Source organism: Leishmania infantum, chromosome 33 (genome assembly GCF_000002875.2).
Source record: "Leishmania infantum JPCM5 genome chromosome 33".
NCBI classification, from domain to species: Eukaryota; Euglenozoa; class Kinetoplastea; order Trypanosomatida; family Trypanosomatidae; genus Leishmania; species Leishmania infantum.
The window spans coordinates 81,065-99,078 of NC_009417.2; the positions used below are offsets into that span (position 1 = coordinate 81,065).

Here is an 18,014-nt window from a genome sequence, read left to right on the forward strand (position 1 = left end):
AAAATAAAGAACCGAGGTGATAAAGAGGGAAGAGGGCTGCCAGGACTGCCGCGCATCACCGACGGGCATCACTGCGCTGCTGCCGAGTCGTTGGGGACGTCACCCTGCGCTATCGCTTTCTCGCGGCGCGACTTCTCGGCCTCCGCCTTGCGCGCGCGAAGCTGAGCATCACGGGCATCTCGGATCTTGCGTCTCGTGTTGATGAGTACGGTATCCTCGCGATCTTCGCGAAGGTACAGCGTAGCTCCCTCCAGTTCAGAAGCCTGCAGTTCCGTGATGCAGCGGGCGGCATCTTCGGGGACAGCGAACTCCACCATGCCCCGACCTCCAGAGAAGAGGCGGCAGAACGTGATGTCGCCGGCCTGCCGGAGGTGGTCCTTCAAGGTGTGCCATGTGGTTTCGTCTGATAAGCCCGACACCTGCACGCGCTGCCCAACTAGCTTTTTTACCCCATCGACCTCCACCTCAACCGCCGTAAGCGTCAGCGGGTCAACTCGGCGCACCGGTGGTTGGAAGCTGGGCGGTGCTGCATTCCAAGCCTCCTCGTCAGCGGCGGCTGGCTGTCCCCATACGCCACCACCACTGCCACCGCGGCCGCGCCGAAAGTTACCACGCGCACCGCGCTGCCGGCCTCCGGTCGGAGCGTCTCTCCAGCCACCGTCACCACCCCAGCCCGACTGACCGCCGCCTCGCCCACCGCCCCAGCCATCAGAGCTCTCCTTAGCGCCCCAGCCGCTCTTTCCACGCGACCCGCAACCGCGGCCGCGACCGCCAGCGCTGCCCCAGCCGCCTGCGGAGGTCGAGTTACCAGCGCTGCCCCAGCCGCCTGCGGAGGTCGTGTCGCCAGCGCTGCCCCAGCCGCCTGCGGAGGTCGAGTCGCCAGCGCTGCCCCAGCCGCCTGCGGAGGTCGTGTCGCCAGCGCTACCCCAGCCGCCTGCGGAGGTCGAGTTGCCAGCGCTACCCCAGCCGCCGCCACCACCGGTCTTACCCCAGCCTTGCAGACACACAGCGGTCGCGCGGGTCAGCAACGGTGCAAAGCTGCGGCGCAGCATTCTTTCGCTGTCTTGCGCTGCTCTCACTGAAAACCAAACACGAATCGTACGTGTAGCGCAGGGCCCACTCGTGCCCACGTCGTCCCAGAGTAGGCGCCCGAGCACGAGATGTGGCAAAGTGCGCCTGATGATGCAAACGCCCTCCCCCAATACAGGTGTGAGGCTTTCGCAGCGATGACGGCGCGGAGCGCACAAAACCTCACCGATAGAAGGCTGCCTGTGCCGCTGCGTTTCACTCACGCTCGTTGTTACGTGATTTGACGCGATTCACTTCGTTCGTTTCTGTGTTTCGCTTGCGCTATCTCGCTCTCCAAACGTAAATCTACCACGGCTTGTGCGATTGGGAAAGAAGTAGGGATGAGAAACGAGACAAGCACATGCATGCATACGCTGCCAGGTAAGGTCCCGCAGGCACGCGCACGTGCACAGAGAGAAAGAGATGTCAAAAAAAAAAAGGAATGCAGGAGGGACGCAGTAAAGGCAGGAGAGAAGTCTAGTCTTGAGATGCAGAAGAGGCGCTACGGTCATGTCTCAATAATCTATGACACTGCGCGCAACAGCTGGGCCCTGTACACTGACCGAGAAACGAAGGGGAACAAGGGGAGGCCAAGTCAGGCGGTAGGTGCGAGTTTCACACGCCTTGCTCCCTCCCTGCATACGTCTTTTGTCCTGAAGGGAAGGCTGACATGGCAAGTCGCCCTTCACTGTCAGTTCACGAAGGAGACCTCCTATGAACGTTTTCTTCTTGTCGCTGTGAGAGAACAGCTCCCATGGTATACGTTGGAATACCAGAGCCATACTTTCCTTCCGCTCCTGCGCAACATTCTTAGAAATACTCGGGCCGCCTTCCTCTGCCACCATCATTCCTGTGAACGTTCGTGTCTCACTACTACCATTCCTTGGCCAGCGCGCAAGAGGGGAGAGATGGCAGCAGAGGAGGAGTTGCACCGAGGCCATCGGGGAGTCACAGAGTATTCGTCTCAACCGATTCGACTTCTGGGTTATGGGTGCGGCCGGGGCGCTAAACACCGATGGAACCATACCACCAGGGATGGAGTGCATCTTTCATGCAGGAGCATCGATGTGCCTATATGCCTGTCCTTGTGTACGGGCAGGAGTGCGGCGCCACCCGTCCTTTCAGCTTCTAGTCGCACCTGATGGAGGCATGAAGGGGGTCGGATAGGAAGGTGAGGCGTACTCTGGGGACACGGGCAGTGGAAACAACGAGAAGGGGTCACCGTGTGGCACTGAGGCCCATTCTCAAAGGAAATGTAAACTAGAAGGAAAGCTGCTACTTAGAGATCCCGCTTCTAGTGGGCAACGAAAACTTGATCGTCCTCCCTCCCCGATCCTGTCGCACCGCCATGTCCGGATAGCAGCGTACAAAGGTTGCACAATACAAGACACCCACAAAAAACTCACAAGAAATAGAGAAACAGGGTGTCTGCTGCTCCCGCGCGCATGAGGCTGGTGTACTCTCTTGGCGTGGAAAGGAAAAGAGATAAGGGGGCAAAGAGAAGAAAGAGCGAGAGTGAGTCGTCGGCATTCATGGTCCACAGAACGGATCCACTATCATACATATGTATCACTGCCATCACCATCATCGCCAGAGCCGCAGTCCGTGTTGACAAGAGAAAGAGACGAGCCAGGAGAGGAGCTGGGGCAGCAGAGCGATGGCGAAACTGCGAATAACAGGAAACGAAAACAAAACAAAGATGAAGAGAAGCCAGCGAGCGAGAGAGAGAGAGGTTAACAGGAAAAAAATCAAAACGGCCCGACTATCCGCTTCAAGAACGACGATTAAAGGCGGGAAGGCCAAGAAGGAACGTGTTAAACGCATACTAAAAGGGCGAGGACACCAATAGAGAGCAAAACACAGCTGATGGGCATCGATCGAAAAACGAAGAAGGGCTCACCAAGTTTTACTCTAATTCAACATGTGCACATTCGCTGCCACACAGCATGAGCCAAGCTCCGCTCGGCCCCCGGCGTGCCACAGGCCCCATCGCCTGGCGCGAAGCAGCCCGAGACACGCACGCATGCAAGCAATGCCCCGACCCAGCCACCTCAGCACGGCCCCCGTCTCGAGCTGCGCCCACCCCTCCCCGCTCCGCGGGTCGCCTCATAGCCGCTCCCCCATCATGCCGGTCGCCACCCCGGGTGCACCACCACAACCACCCCCCCGTCCCTACACCTCGGCGTGACGCCCAGGCTGCCCCAACCAGTAGGCAGTGCGAGGGGCGCGTGAGATGCACTCGAGACATGCTGGCACCTCGGCCCATCGCATGGGTGGCGCAAGCGTGCTCTCTGTCGCCGGTCGCTCCGACGCATCCCCGTCCAGGACCTGACCGCCGACATCCGCAGTGATACGTCGCACCCACCTGCCTAGGCGGCAGGCGCTTCACCCTGTCATCACCAGCGGTGGGCTCGGCATTTCGCAGGCACAGGAAGGGAGGGCTGCTTGGCTTCCCCGCCCCCACTCCCTCCCCCGCGCCGACAGAGCGAGTAGGGGTGTACTGAGCACCGAGATACCACGCACTGAGGTGTCCTAAATGATCACGGCGAAGAAAGGAAGGAAAAACAAAGAAAACAACAACGCCATTAGCACTAGGAAGTCTCTCTCACCTCTGTTCACTCGTTCTCCTTCGGCGTGGCTGGGGAGAACAGACGGGAAAGAAGGGAGGGGCGAAGGAACGGCAGAAGCGCAAGGGGCATCGAAGCAGTAGCTGTGGAGACACACGCGCGGGCGCACATATCCCTTACTCAATGCACACGTAAAGAGAGCAGAGAGAAACAAATGTGCAGCAGCGGGTGAAGCATTATATTAGGCTCACGCATTGGTGTGGTGGGAGTGCGTGTACATACAATACAGCCCCCACGTCTGGTTCAGATCGGAGGCCGAAGGAGGAGCGTGTGTGTGCGTGTGAGAATAGCCACTCGTGTCGCCCAAATCGTAAAGGAATTTGTGACAGTTGCGAAAATCATCGCTGCAGTGGGTAATGCAGCCCTGCAGCTTCAACTATGTCTTTCGCCGTAGCCAAAGTATCTCTCCACGCGCGCATCCCGAGCACACGACAGAGCCCTCATAATTTGGCCTTTTGTTGGTGTGCACCGCTGCCACGCGCGCCACAAACCGCAGCCGCAAGCCTATGCCCACCAGCAGCGCGTTGTGGATCAGCCGCAGTCACTGTGTCACCTTCCCTCTCACGTGCGCTTGGAATGAGACGGTGTGATGGTTAGCCGTGGCGCTCAATGGCATTCAGCACCGTGTACTCCACGAAGGGCTCATCGCGGGCACGCACGCGTTCTACGATCGAGCAAGCCAGCACCTGTCGCGCAAAGTAACAACCCGCACACCCAGGCAGGTGGGGGAGGAGCAGACGTCGAAAAAAAAGAAAAATAAGGGAGAAGCGACGGCATAACGGAGGCTGTGAGTTGCGGCGATCACGTGCGACGCAGTGGTAAAAGCCTTGCGCGATGTCAGGCTGCGACAACTTGACGAAATCACCGCGAACGGCGCGAAGGCCGTCCCTCCTTTTGGGTGCTGCATGCGTTTTCATTTATTGGCTGAAACACAGGGATTATCACATCAGCGCCCCACAGACCTCGGTCAAGTAGCGCCTCTTCCAGATCAAGTTTTCACAGGTGGACACCCCTTTCTCGTTGATAGTAGTCCCTTTCTACAGCGTGTGCAGGGGCTGCTTCATGCTAGCGTCCTCGCCGTCCACCTTCTTAGAGCGATGCAGGATGTAAGACATAATCCCGCTCCACACCACCTGCACGCCAGACGAGTAGGCGAGGCGGAAGTGGCCTGGGATGTAATAGAACATCGGGAGCCAGTTGAGCGACCAGAAGGCCAGCGCATACTTCATGATGTCGGGGAAGTCGTAGATGAGTTTGCGCCTCACATCCACCGACACGCACGTGAAGTATTCGTGGAAGTTAAAGTTGTGATTGTCGACGATGCGGTAGTAATAGCCCATTTTGTGGATTGTGGTCTGATCCAGCTCACTTATGGTGTTGCGGAAGGGGCTAAACACAAAGCGAAAACGCCCGGTGCCCTTCTGCGCGTCAGTCATGCCTGCGTCGTCGTCGCCGGCCACCACGACATGCTCTTGAGCCTTGGGAACCGTATTCATCGGAATCGCCATCACGCGCCGCCGTCCATCGCGGCCGTCGCGGTATATGAAGAAGTGGTCCATGGCGGTGACGTAGGTGAGGTAAATCGGGCTTGTCAGCTGCGCCGCGATGTAGCTGAGAAACCCCTTCCCAATGGCTCTACGCTTGGTGATGGCAGCCGGATTGATGAGGCGGTCCAGATGGCGGTACACCCACAGGAAGTACGGTACGCCGAAGAGAAAGGTAAAGCTGCAGAAGATCATGCTGCGACGAAGGTCAAGAAGTATGGTGGTATTGCCGCCCGCCGCCGAGGAGGAAGCCGGCGGCGACGCATTTTTCGTCGCCCCATCAGCAGGGGACGGCACCGCCGTGCCACGATCCGCTTGGCATGCACGCCATCGCTGACGAGCGCAGAGAAACGGAGACTGAACGGTTATTAGGAACGGTGAGTTCTGGCTCTCGTTGGGCAGCCGCTCACGCGTCAGAGGTGGGCGCGACTGCAGCCATGGCTCGTAGATTGTCTGGCACACAACATCCCCGCAAAAGCCGATCGTGGTGCTGAGTGCCATGTTGGTGCGGAGTGGGTACTCCTTAAGGTAGTAGGAGAGAGAGTGGAGAATGAACTTCATGGCGACGGAAAGCAGCGGCAGAGCTGCAGCAGAGAAAAATATCTACGGGCAGAAAAGGGTGTGAGCAAGTGAGCAAAACAGATCTGCGGGCCCCGCGTACCTCGAGTAAGAAAAACGTCAACAAATACAAGCACACTGGCAAAGAGCAGCGGCAAAGGCCTGCACCGCCAGCACACAAAACTATGGGAAAGGAGGGAGCTCGGGTGTGTTGTGGCACGAAAACAAACACAACGGTGAAGGGCCCGCAACGGCAGCAGCAGAAGCAGCCACACCGCACGCCGAGAAGAGTCCACACACGCACGCACACACGCCAAACCTCCAGGAGTGAAAGAGTACGCAGCTTATATGAACGCAACAAAAGGCACAAGCAGGGAGCACAGGGGCGTCCCCTTCTTCTTTGCACACGATGGTGTGTGTGCCGGTGTGCCGGTGCGCATCGAGAGAGGCGGAGTGCCAAGGAGATCGAAGGGAAGCGGAGGTAGGAGGCATGAAAAACTGAAGGTTGGCCGGCATGAGGGAACAGGACCGATAAAAGCGGTGCGCTACCGCAAACGAAAATAGGGGAAGAAAGAGACGACGCGTGCGCGTGTTTCTAAGTGATACGTGCGTGGCCTTCCCCTGTGGCAGCGCTCCATTACTTGGTCACGTTCCTCTTTTTTACTAGCCGCTTCTCTCTCCCTTTTCACCCTTCCTCGATCGCAGTCCTCTCCAGCATCACCAGTAGTAGCGCGAAACAGGTATGCCGATGTCCGAAGAGAGAGGAAGGCAGCTAGCTGAAAGAGTATGGAAACACTCTTCTGATCCGCCTTCGTTGTTGATGCTACGGATCCTTGCGTTTTCTCGAGCACCCACGAACACCATGCATGGCAGAGCGAAACAAATCGGGGTCGTCTCTGCCGACGCCATGCGCGTTGGGAGTCACAAGAAAGGGTCTGCCGCCCCCCCACCCCACCGTCTTCCATTGCACCAGGCGTCCCCCCCCTTTGTTTCATTCGCATCGTCTCTTTTCTTTGCGCCGTGCTGTCCTCCGGTACGCAATCGTATCCATTAACGTTCAAGGCGAAGTGCTGGTAGCCATCGCCTGTGTACCCTCCCACCTGCCCGATCACGCACACAAACATAGACAGCGACATCAACACAAGCACAAACGCGCACACACATACACACACGCTTCCTCAAGATGGAAGCCACGCTGGGGTCCACAGACGCAGTCGACTGTCGTCACCTCCTGTGACAATACAGTTGGCCCACGGGCTGGCGGCAAGCCCCCTTTGCATAAAGCTCGGCTGTGTTGTCACAGTGCAGTCCACCGCCCCAGTGTACACGCAGTAGCTGTGCACAGCGAGAAGAGTAGAGTCGTGGCAATGCACGTGGCTTTCGTTGGCGGAGAACACGGCCCGTATGCTGCGGCATTCACACTTGGTGGGCTCGCCGAAAGAGGTTACCTCTGGGCTTTGGTAGTTGCGCGACGTTGCATGGAGCCGCCTAAGGTCCCACAGGCGTGCCGTAGAGTCCATACCCGCCGTTAGCACAACGTTGCCTGTTCGGCTGTACACGACGCTTGTGACAGGCACGCCAGAATGCGCGTTCTCAGCACGGTAGATCACGCGCCCGCTCACGCCGTCGTAAAGCATCCAGGTACCATCAAGGCTTGTGCTCATCATGGTTCGCCCGTCAGGAGCAAAGCAAACCGACGACAGCGCCGCGCTGTGCTGTGCCCCACGGTCGGTGGGCCGGTACGAGGTAGCTGTAGAGCCGCTATCTTCGCTCTCCCATTGTGGCCCTGTGTGGGCAGTCGAGGACGCGTAGGTCCCAGGCGGCGTGAGCACCTTCTCCGTGCGTACGTTGATCAGCCGAGGCAGATGGTGATTTGCTGCCACAACAATGTACTCGCCAGACGGGTGAAAAGAAGCGTCGCGAATGGGGACGGTGTCGTGAATCTTCAGCACCACCTTCGAGTCAGGATAAGCGTAGTTTCGCAAGTAAAGAATGCCTTCGCGTCCGCCAGAGAGCACAATTGGTTTCGTGGGGTGGAAGCGCATCACCTCGACTGACTGCGTATGCTCGTGAAAGCGCCGCACCATCGCAAGCTCCGTTACCTCGTTGGCATTGCGGATAGCGGACCCTTTAGGAGCGGTCTCACCACTGCCGAAGCTTCCAGCGTCACGGCTGCCATCAAGCGCCCTCGCGCGGTTCGCAGCACGCGCCTCGTCCAGTGCGCTTAAATCCTCAATCGTCTCCAGTGAAAAAATGGCCGCAAGTCCGTTGGTGCCGGCGCACGCAACGTAGGCGCCATCTGGAGAAAAAGAAATGTCTCGCACAACGCCGCCGAGAGAAGCTGACATGAAGCGCTCTCGCATCCGCAAGCATCGACGTCCCACCAACCAGCGGCTGGACAACGACAGCGGCATGTACAGTTTCGATGCGCTCAGAAAGCGTTCCACCACCTGCGTGAATTGAAACTCCTCCTCAGCACGCCGCTCCATTTCATTGACACTTAGTCCCGCCGCCACGACGCGTGCGAGGCGGTCGCCTTCATCCTCCACGTTACCCACCACGACCCCGGTGGCGTCACAGACGGCAGAAGCAGCGGCCAGAAACCCGTCGTGGTGAAGCTGGCGCACCACCATCTGATAAATCTCACGAGAGAGGGGATCGACGAGAACGCCTTGCCGAGGTCGCTTGCGGTGAGGTTGCGAGCCGCCGGCCATCACCTCCGTGTGTGGGCGGCCAGTGGCCGTTGTGGGTGGCGCCACTGTCTCCCCGGGCCTGCCCGCGGAGCTCGCCGCCGCGCCGCGAATGTCGAGTGGGGCAGACATCGTACGCAGAGACAGATAGAAGGCTGGCAGGTCGGAAGAGGTGCCGCCACACGATGCGAATGCGGTAAAACACAAGGAGAACGAGGAAAGCGGCGAGCGTGCCAAACAGCCTTCACAGACTTCGCACTGCCCTCACACTTTCTCTACGTGCTTTCTTGTTTTCGCAGAGGAAAGATGAAACGTGTGGCGAGTGGCAGAGGAGTGGAGAGAGATGCGAATATGCTGCTGGCGGTGAGTCTCAGCGGGTCCTCCGTCGGTGCACTGCAGGACCACACCACACACACCTACCGCAAGACCGCGCACACGTGCGTCCACGAGAAGGAGGAGGATAAACAGTTGAGGGGCAGAATATGTGCAGGAAACACGGATCGCGGTTACCTCTACAACACATGAATACGCAAAGCATGAACAGAGGCGGAAGAAACCGGTGCGCGACGCGCTGCCACATGCAGCGAGACATACCATATCCCGCTACACAGTCAGCAGCACTGCAGCGGGAGCGGAAGAGGAAGCACAAATTTGAGCGATCTTTTCCATCCTAGCAAGCATCCACGCAGAGAGTGAGGTGTTCCGTGCCACAGCCTTCGCGAGAGAGAAGTAGCTACGAGAGGCGCACGTCGGGCACAAAGTACGCTGAAAGCTCCCCACTCACTGGCAGAGATGTCAATCGTTTCATTCGGTGAGCACGCAACATGCACTCTGCACCCAAACAGGAGACCCCCGCCTCTGCTCTTTCATCTCACTCAAAAAGAAGCGTGTGGTGCACAAAAAAAGCTTCCCCAGCAACAAGGAAAAGCTCAGCATCGGCTCCGTAGATGTAAAGCACCTACAGCACAAGAGCGTCCGGCCGTCACGTCGAAAGAAATTCGTCCGTGGCTTCAGCAAAAAAAAGGCCTAAGAGGCATGAAGAAACCGTGCGAGCATCCTACCATTCAGGATATTGCACCTCCGCGTACCTCCTCTACCTTCACTTTCAACGTCGCCGCTGCAACAGCCCTATGTCACCAACCCGACTTTCCACAAGGGAACACACAGCTCGCTTCCAAAAAGAAAAAGTATGCAGAGCCCTCTACTGCACGTACGCGAAAACATATATATCCGTTTACTGTCCCAAACGCAGACATCTCTGACGACGTAACCCTGGCACCGAGCCACACACATTCATCAAAACAGCAACCGCACACAGCACCCAACGGCCATCAGCTGGTAGTGCATGTTATCCTTGTATCCGCACAGTGCGCAGCGGTCCACCGCCACGCACACGTCAGAGTGAGTATTGATGTGTCTGCATCATCGCCGCGGCCCGCGCACATCCCCTCCTCCGCACAACAACCAGCACCGCACACGCGCGCCACCACACGCAGAAGCCCAACGCGCATCAGAGATTGTTCACCCGTGAAATACAGTAGTTCGTCAGGCGCGCACAGCCGGCGGCTACGCGACATGCGTCTTCGCACACTCTGTACATCATCACACGCGCGCTCAGTCGCAACACACGCACACGCAGCGCGCATCTCGCACCACCGATTGGACACAGTCGCCAAGGGCGCAAGGGCGGCATCCTGCCCGGAAGGTGCAGGCGGCAGCAGTAACGGCATCGGCACACATGCACACGCACTCACGCACGCATCAGCTGGTGTTCTTAGAGGTTATACAGTCGCTCACGGGCCACGAAGGCTCGGTAAATGTGCAAACAATAACTCATCCAGTCATCACAGCGTGCCGTGCACGCACACGCACGCATGCACGCGCAGAACGTCATCCTCGGATATCGGTGTAGTATAGTATTCACTTGCATCGCATGTAATCATCGACGGTCGTTAGGTGGAAGACGCAATGTAATCATGCAGTTCCGCAAAAGCGGTGCCGGCAGCGACGCTCGAGCTCTCCACATCGCCCATACGGCGGCGCCAGGACGCGCCGCAAGACACCAGCACCACGGCCAGCACACGCCGCGCGGCGCCCACACACCACACCCGGGGCCAGCAACCCCACACAGCACCCAACGGCCATCAGCTGGTAGTGCATGTTATCCTTGTATCCGCACAGTGCGCAGCGGTCCACCGCCACGCACACGTCAGAGTGAGTATTGATGTGTCTGCATCATCGCCGCGGCCCGCACACATCCCCTTCTCCGCACAACAACCAGCACCGCACACGCGCGCCACCACACGCAGAAGCCCAACGCGCATCAGAGATTGTTCACCCGTGAAATACAGTAGTTCGTCAGGCGCGCACAGCCGGCGGCTACGCGACATGCGTCTTCGCACACTCTGTACATCATCACACGCGCGCTCAGTCGCAACACACGCACACGCAGCGCGCATCTCTCTATCGTTGTGTTATGTGGTGGAAAAGTGACGAAGTAAGAGACGGTGCACGTGCACTTGTTTTGGTCAACAATATCGAGTCTCTCGCCTATGTATCGTCGCGTTTCCCACGTTCCAACACCAGTTTCAGGGGGCACAAGAGCCAGCAAGCCACTCTACTAGACGGTGACAGCGTGGACTGTGCATGGGCACAGTGTGTGTATTCTCATCACTTCTTAATCCCTCAGCGGCGCCGCAACCAGGAAGGCTTCAGTGGGGAGGGGATTCCCTTTTCTGCCCAACTCCGTTTATCTTCACCTTTCTCCTGATACAGAATCGTGGGGCGCTCCGACCGATGACCAGCGGCTGGGAGAGGGCGGAGCGAGACATTCGTAGGCAGTGAGGATCCATCGAAGAAAAAACAAACACAAAACATGGATGAATCCCTGAAGGAAGAAGCCTCCATCATGGCTGCGGTCTGGCACAGCATCCGCACACGGATACCTGCTCGATGCACCACCAACATACACACAAGAGTGCGCAGAGGGGCAGAAGCAATGAAAAGATATATATAGTGCACAAAGAAGGGTCCTTAGCAGCCCCTTTGATGCAGCTCACGGGCTCCTGCCACTCTCAGCGTCTGTACATATATCTGCCGGTGTGCCCATCAGTGGTATCCCTCGATAACAAAAAGACCTGTGCGTTGGCGCATCGCTTCCTTATGGGCCCAGCCATTGTATTGAATGAAATCGGGGAAGGGAAGAAGCACGCGGGGAGGGAGGTTGGATTGCAGTTTTTTTTTTCAAAGGCAATCAAATACGAAGCCGAAACAGAGAGGGGATGCGCAGTCGCAAGAGCAGTAGGCACCACACGTCACTCACTCATACGGGCAAACAGTCAGGCACGCACACACACATACATGCATGCATACATCGATGCACACTCCCCTTCCCGGCGCGCCGCTTTGTGCTCGTGTCAATCACCTGAATGAGCTAAGCGTGCCACACAGCATCCACACTGGAACGCGAAGTCTGCGCGTGTGACGATGAAGTCTCGCTTGCTCAGGAAGTCTAGCAGAAACACAAGCCGTTGTCACCTTAACGGGGGACGCAAGTGTGAAGGGTTCATCGACAACATTCGCCCCTCTCTCACCACTCCATTCCACAGAGATGACAGAGCGCACGCAAGGACAAGGCTTTGTTGACCGTTATCAGGGAGACGCACCTCTCAGTCCAACATCTTTTCTCCTGCTTTCCAAGAAGCAGAAGCGCATGATGGGGAGCCGAAGGCAAGTCAGTTGGATGCTGTAGCAGTTGCCCTCGTTTTGCGCAGAGCACGGGATGCCCTTGAGAGACGCCGAATCCAACATTAAGAGGGAGCACACGCCACAAGGAGAACCGAGGGTACTAAAAAAAGGGCCGGCAAACATGTTGATGGATACGAAGCGATGCTGGGAAACCAGCACGCACGTGATCATGCACTTATATATATATATATATGTGCGCTTTCATTCCTTGGCCAGCGCGCAAGAGGGGAGAGATGGCAGCAGAGGAGGAGTTGCACCGAGGCCATCGGGGAGTCACAGAGTATTCGTCCCAACCGATTCGACTTCTGGGTTATGGGTGCGGCCGGGGTGCTAAACACCGATGGAACCATACCACCAGGGATGGAGTGCATCTTTCATGCAGGAGCATCGATGTGCCTATATGCCTGTCCTTGTGTACGGGCAGGAGTGCGGCGCCACCCGTCCTTCCAGCTTCTAGTCGCACCTCCCCGTGCCGCCAGTCGTGTCACTTAGCGCTCGGTATAAGGAATCACGGCTGGGCTTGTCGGCGGACGTTACGCCGCATTGTGCGTAACGGGCCGTGGATCCTGTATGGCAGTGGAGGCATACAGCCGTGGAGTACCGCGTTGACGGCGTGAAGGTGTGGAGATAGCCCATGCAGACCGCAGCGACGGCCAAAGTGTCATCCACACGAAGGTGGGCCACGGCTCCAGCAGACAAGAAAGAACGGCCCCTCAAACGCGCAGCGCACTGCTCGGCGCTCTACTGTACTTGCACTGTAGGCGGGGCCGTACCTCTATCGTGTGCCCGTCATGGCGACCTGCTTTGTCGCCCGCTTCACGTGCGCGGATCCCCACAAACCTCGCTGGGAGTGTCCCCGTGATAGGGGCACCCCGGTACCGTTCTGTTCTGCGAGTGCTGGCTCTCATTGTACCGTGCCCTCGTCTCGTGCGCCTGCTCGCGGTTGAACACATCAGGGCCATGGGGTCCATCGTCCGCTCGTACCGGGAGATCGCGCTGCAGAGGGTGAGCCCGCGCGAGAGCCACGCCGGAGTGAGGAGGCAGTCGAAGGCCCTCTTCAAGGCCAGCGCAATGTCGCGGGTCTCTCGTGGCGTCATGACACACCCGTTGAATGCGACACCGTAGATCGTCGAGAAGACGACAACGACGGCCTGCATCGTGTATGTGCTTGAGGTGTACGCGCTGGTTCTGACGATTTGGATAAGGTGGGCCTTTAGCAGTGCCCCACGCCACCTCGGCCTGCAGCAAATGGCGCCTGGGGGCGGCAGCCCCTCCCTGCGAGGTCAAAAGCGGGCTCTCCGGGCCAGAGATCGCTGGGCGGCGCTGGCATCCCCGTGGCACCAGGGCGCACGGTGTTGACAGATTGGAGCTGAGGGCCGTTCGCAGCCGAAGGCGCCGTGGCTGCTTGCGCCGCTGCCTCCGGTGCATCCATCCGCTCGGCCGTCGATGCCACTAGCAGAATGAGCCGGCACACGCTATGTCTGCCCTGCAGCGACGCCTTGCGTGCATTCCACAGGTCGAGCACGGAGGAGGGGAGACGGACGAGCGGCCGCGGATCCTCCTCCGTGGGGTGTGTCGGTCCGCGATGGGTCTCCTCAGAGACGGCGTCATCCATATCCTCCCAGACCCGCCGCCACTCGTCCCACTGCCCCACCCGCTTCGTCTCCCGGCAGCGGGCGCGGGCGGCTGTCCGTGAATCGGCTGACAGCCGCCTCGAGGCGATGGATGCACTCCCCCGACACCTGCACCCCCTCCCTCAGCAGCATGAGTGATCGAGCCATCCGCAGCCAGAATCCCCACGTGCGCAGGACGCCCGCCTTTCCACGGTCTTCGGTGCTCATAGGATGCCCACGGGTGGCCGGCGTAATCCGTCCAGAGCCCCGCAAACCCTTGGCCACGCGAGGCTTGGTCATGCATGAGAATGCCCACGCACAGCTGATTTTCGGGGATCAGCCCCTCGCGACTCAACGGAAGCGGGGACTTCTCCGAACCATGGAGGCCACGACACCATACAGAATATTCCTGTTTGGCACAGTTCCTCTAGCGTTAGAGAGGGATGGCATGGAGTGGGGATCAATAGAATGTGATAATGATGAACTCATGTCGGTGTCGAAATCCGTCAGCAGAGAGTGGTGCACACTCATTTGCTGGCTGAGGATGAAGAAAAGGAGAAAGGCAGAAGAAATAGCGTGAGTTAGTCTTTGGCATTCAGTGTCCAAGGAGCACTTCATAATATGTTCGGGAAGGGGCAGAACCGCGGTCGCAGCGGAGAGCGAGACGGTGAGATTGGGAGAGGCGTAAAGAAAAAGCGCTGAGAGTCTGTCGCAGGACGGAGCGTCGCCTGCAGAAGGAGCCAAACGAATCGGACAGGAGGACATACGCGAGCAAGAAGGAAGAGGAGAAACTAAAGGCCAGCGAGTGTCTCTCTCGGATATATATATATATGGAAGAGTCACTGGTCGGATGGGAGAAGAAAAAGACCGGATGCACAAGAAAGGAGGGTGACAGCAATAAGACGAGCAGGTAACATGGCAAATAGCTTAATGTTTTTTTTTTCATATTTGCATTGCTCTACCTCGGGAAACAACAGAAACGAAGGCATAAGGGAGGATCAGCACAGGCACCGACATCATGAAAAGAGCAAGTAAAACAAAAATTGCACTGGAGGGCAGTAGCAGACGCACAATGCAACAGACAGCACACCTGAAAAAGAGGAATCTTTCTTTCTCATCCGTTTGGATGCACGTGTGTGTGTGTGTGTGTGTGAAAATCAGAGCTGGCGCTGTGAAGTGAGTATATCTATGTATATACTCACATATAGTGTGTAAATATATGCGTCAGTCTTCGTCACTCTTTTTGATGTTTTTCTCCTTTTGTGTGTATGTGTGTGTGTGTTGCTGCATGTGCGTGTGTGTATTAGTGCGGTTGTACGTCGAAGCCTCTTCCATCTGTTCCTGAAATATCCCCCCACACCAACTCTCGTATTCCACGAGTGGGAAACAGAGAAAAAAAAAAACATAGTAATAAGGGTAACACAAGGAGGAAAGGAGCTTTTCTATGGAGCCACCACACACGCCGCAGTCTGCACAGCTCGTGCACAAACCACACGCTTCTGCTTGCCTGTTTGCATGCACCGATACAAACAGACAAAAAAAGACAACAGCATGTGCATGTCGTTGCATCGCGCGTGAAACGAGGGTGCCAGTTGCGGAGCGAGGGAGGGAACTGCAAAAATAAAAGGGAGAAAAGAAGAGTGGGAGAAAAGATGACGACCTAGATGAACAGGAAACAAAAGGAGGTAAAACGAAGGCTGTGTGAGAGACATACATCGACACGGCCGTACCAGTCTGTACATGTGTAGGTGTGTGTTGTGTCACACGTGATGCCCTGAAGGATGGAAAAGAGGATTTGAGAAAGGAGACGTGAGAGACAGGTAAGTGGGTAGGCACGCAGAGAAAAAAAGAGAGAGCACGACACGACACACTCTCAAGCATACACATACACATGCACATAAGCACTTTAACGAATCCAATCGAGACAAACCAAAAAAAAAAACGAAGGCGAAACGATTAAGGAAGACACAGATTAAAAATAAAAAGAAAGCCATGAGGGAGAGTTTTTATGGGCATTTTGGTGTGTGTGCGTGTGTGCGGTTTCTGAGACCCCCAAGAAATATATATATACTTCTTTACATGTGTGTTCGTCTGAAGATGTGAAAGCTGCTGCTGGTGGCGGCTTCTCTCTCTTACCATGCTTTTTGGGGAGTGGACGAAGGAGGTCATCAAAAATATGATCACGTCGCTGGTTCAGCCATGGCCCTTTCTCAAATGCTGCCTTGGCTTCTGAATATTTGTTTTCGCGTATGTCCACTGCAGGTTTCCTTTTCACACCCAGTGTGCGATAACGCTTCTGTGGGTGGGTTCGGGCGAAGCCCTCAAAACGCCAAGGGAATGGGAGGAAAGAGCACGAGAGAGGAGGAAAAGGAACTTTAGCGTTTCTCCTCTCTCGCTCTGGTCATGTCTCGCATATTGTGGCCGGCAGAGCATACTCACGCGGGCACACAACACTAGCAGCAACGCAGCTTCGTGGGAAGGAGCGCACACGAGAAAAAAAAGCTCAATAGGAGAACTCACATTTGTACAGGACAATAGATGGGTGATGAGAAAAAACACCCGCATAAAGGAGGAGGAGGGGTGGGGTGGGGAGGTGAGACCAGACGAGAGAAGGAAAAGAAACGGAAGAGGAAGTAACTATGAATGAGTTCGTGCTCCGCTGCGGCGGCTGCTCCAACACGGAGGCTGGGAGGACAAGATACACCACAAACGAGCTCAGAAGAAGATGATCATTTTACAACTAGCACACGCACACGGCAACTGGCACTTCTGAAAATCGGCTTCAGTCACCACACAAGAAAGCCTGGAGGCGTCAACTTCCAAGAAACGCAACCGAAGCTGCGTTAAATATCGGGTTGTTCACCACAGAGAGAGAAAGGGGAGGAGGGGGTAGAGACAACGAAAGACAAAAAAAAACGAGAAAAGGTAAGAGGGAAAGAGGGAAAGGAGAGCGCCGGTCGGAAGCTAAACAACAAAAAGCGACAGGATACATATATGAAGCAAAGACGACCACACAAGCAACAGAAAATGGGGCGGAAGAAAACAAGACAGAAAAGGAAGTACGGAGTCAGCAGTGGGGTGTGAAGCTCTCCTCCTCAGCGTTTGTGTGGTCATACCTAACAGAAGAGGAAAGATCACGAACGTTTGAAGTAGGAGGGGGCAGCCCCACGCTGTGCTCCGCAGTCGGTCTGCGTTGTGTTGGCTGCAGCGCACGACAGAGCGGCCTGGGAAAAGGGCACTCTTGCCGTTCCGTTTGGCTGTGGGAACACTCAGGGAGCTCACAAAATGCACCTACAATAAGCAAAGCAACCAAACCTCGGCACAGCCGTGCGTCCACCGCATACACAGTTCCTACGCCACCTCAGTCGTGCTTCCCCTCCGGTACTGCCGCTCCATCAAGATCATCCGTCATCTTAGCCTCTGGTTCCACCCATGGTTGCAGAAAGAAGTACTCGATGACACAAGCCACGACGCCAATGCAGCCAAAGAAAATGAACGCGACGGCCTGGCCCTTGTTCGGGTTCCCCGACGGACCGCCAGAGATGCCCTCCGTCGCAATCGGGTAGCAAATGTTGATGATGAGGTTGAAAATAAACATCACACCCACCGTGATAGACGAGCCGATAGGCCGGAACGACTCGGGGAACACGTCCACCGCCAGAACGTAGAAGCACGGCCCCACACCCATCTCGTAAAGGGCGATAAAGATGGCAATCCCAGTAATGGCAATGCCGCTTATGGCCTTGTCCGACTTTGTAACGCCGGGGTACACCGGGATGCCACCAAGGAAGACGCAGCACAGAGAGCCGACAAAGCCGCAGAAGAGGAACAGGGTCCGCATCGAGAACCTCCTCGAGAGCGGGATCACGCAGAACGTTGCGAGCATGTTCCATGCCATGACGATGATGTTGCCAACCAGAGGTTGCAGCCCAAGGTTTGACATGATGGTCGGGGCGAAGTTCATATTGGCGTTGATGCCGGTCAGCTGCGTCACACACCCCATGGCCACACCGTTCAGGATGGGCCCGATCATCTGCGTCATGGTGTACTCCTCTGCCGCCTTCCTGGAAGCATCTTCACTGTTTTCCCCCTCGTAGTCACCCCTCCTGCTCTTGCTGTAACCGTCCTTGGTGATGAGTGGCAGGAACACCACAAAAATAGAGAGGA

General features: G+C 56.7%; 4 protein-coding genes and 1 non-coding gene across 5 annotated transcripts in view; all 5 read right to left on the reverse strand.

Annotated features, from left to right (window-relative positions):
- Positions 1-68: 68 nt before the first annotated feature.
- On the reverse strand, positions 69-1,052 carry LINJ_33_0280 (HNRNPA; the record flags this gene model as incomplete). Its single annotated transcript, XM_001468076.1, has 1 exon — positions 69-1,052. One exon carries the CDS (start codon positions 1,050-1,052, stop codon positions 69-71), a length of 984 nt encoding a protein of 327 aa, XP_001468113.1.
- A 3,680-nt stretch (positions 1,053-4,732) lies between these two features.
- Positions 4,733-5,800, reverse strand: LINJ_33_0290 (conserved hypothetical protein; the record flags this gene model as incomplete). Its single annotated transcript, XM_003392680.1, has 1 exon — positions 4,733-5,800. One exon carries the CDS (start codon positions 5,798-5,800, stop codon positions 4,733-4,735), a length of 1,068 nt encoding a protein of 355 aa, XP_003392728.1.
- Positions 5,801-6,975: 1,175 nt separating this feature from the next.
- Positions 6,976-8,511, reverse strand: LINJ_33_0300 (conserved hypothetical protein; the record flags this gene model as incomplete). The annotated part of the gene is made up of 1 exon (XM_001468077.1): positions 6,976-8,511. The coding sequence occupies one exon, from the start codon at positions 8,509-8,511 to the stop codon at positions 6,976-6,978; it is 1,536 nt and encodes a 511-aa protein (XP_001468114.1).
- Positions 8,512-10,807: 2,296 nt separating this feature from the next.
- On the reverse strand, positions 10,808-10,888 carry LINJ_33_snoRNA1. Its single transcript, XR_001203192.1, has one exon. It is a non-coding gene (small nucleolar RNA).
- A 6,320-nt stretch (positions 10,889-17,208) lies between these two features.
- LINJ_33_0310 (putative glucose transporter/membrane transporter D2) overlaps positions 17,209-18,014 on the reverse strand; it is a gene marked incomplete at both ends in the record, with an annotated part of 1,785 nt that continues 979 nt past the window's right edge. Inside the window, one exon of the mRNA XM_001468068.1 lies at positions 17,209-18,014. This exon is cut by the window's right edge and continues 979 nt beyond it. Coding sequence (XP_001468105.1) covers positions 17,209-18,014 — 806 coding nt within the window.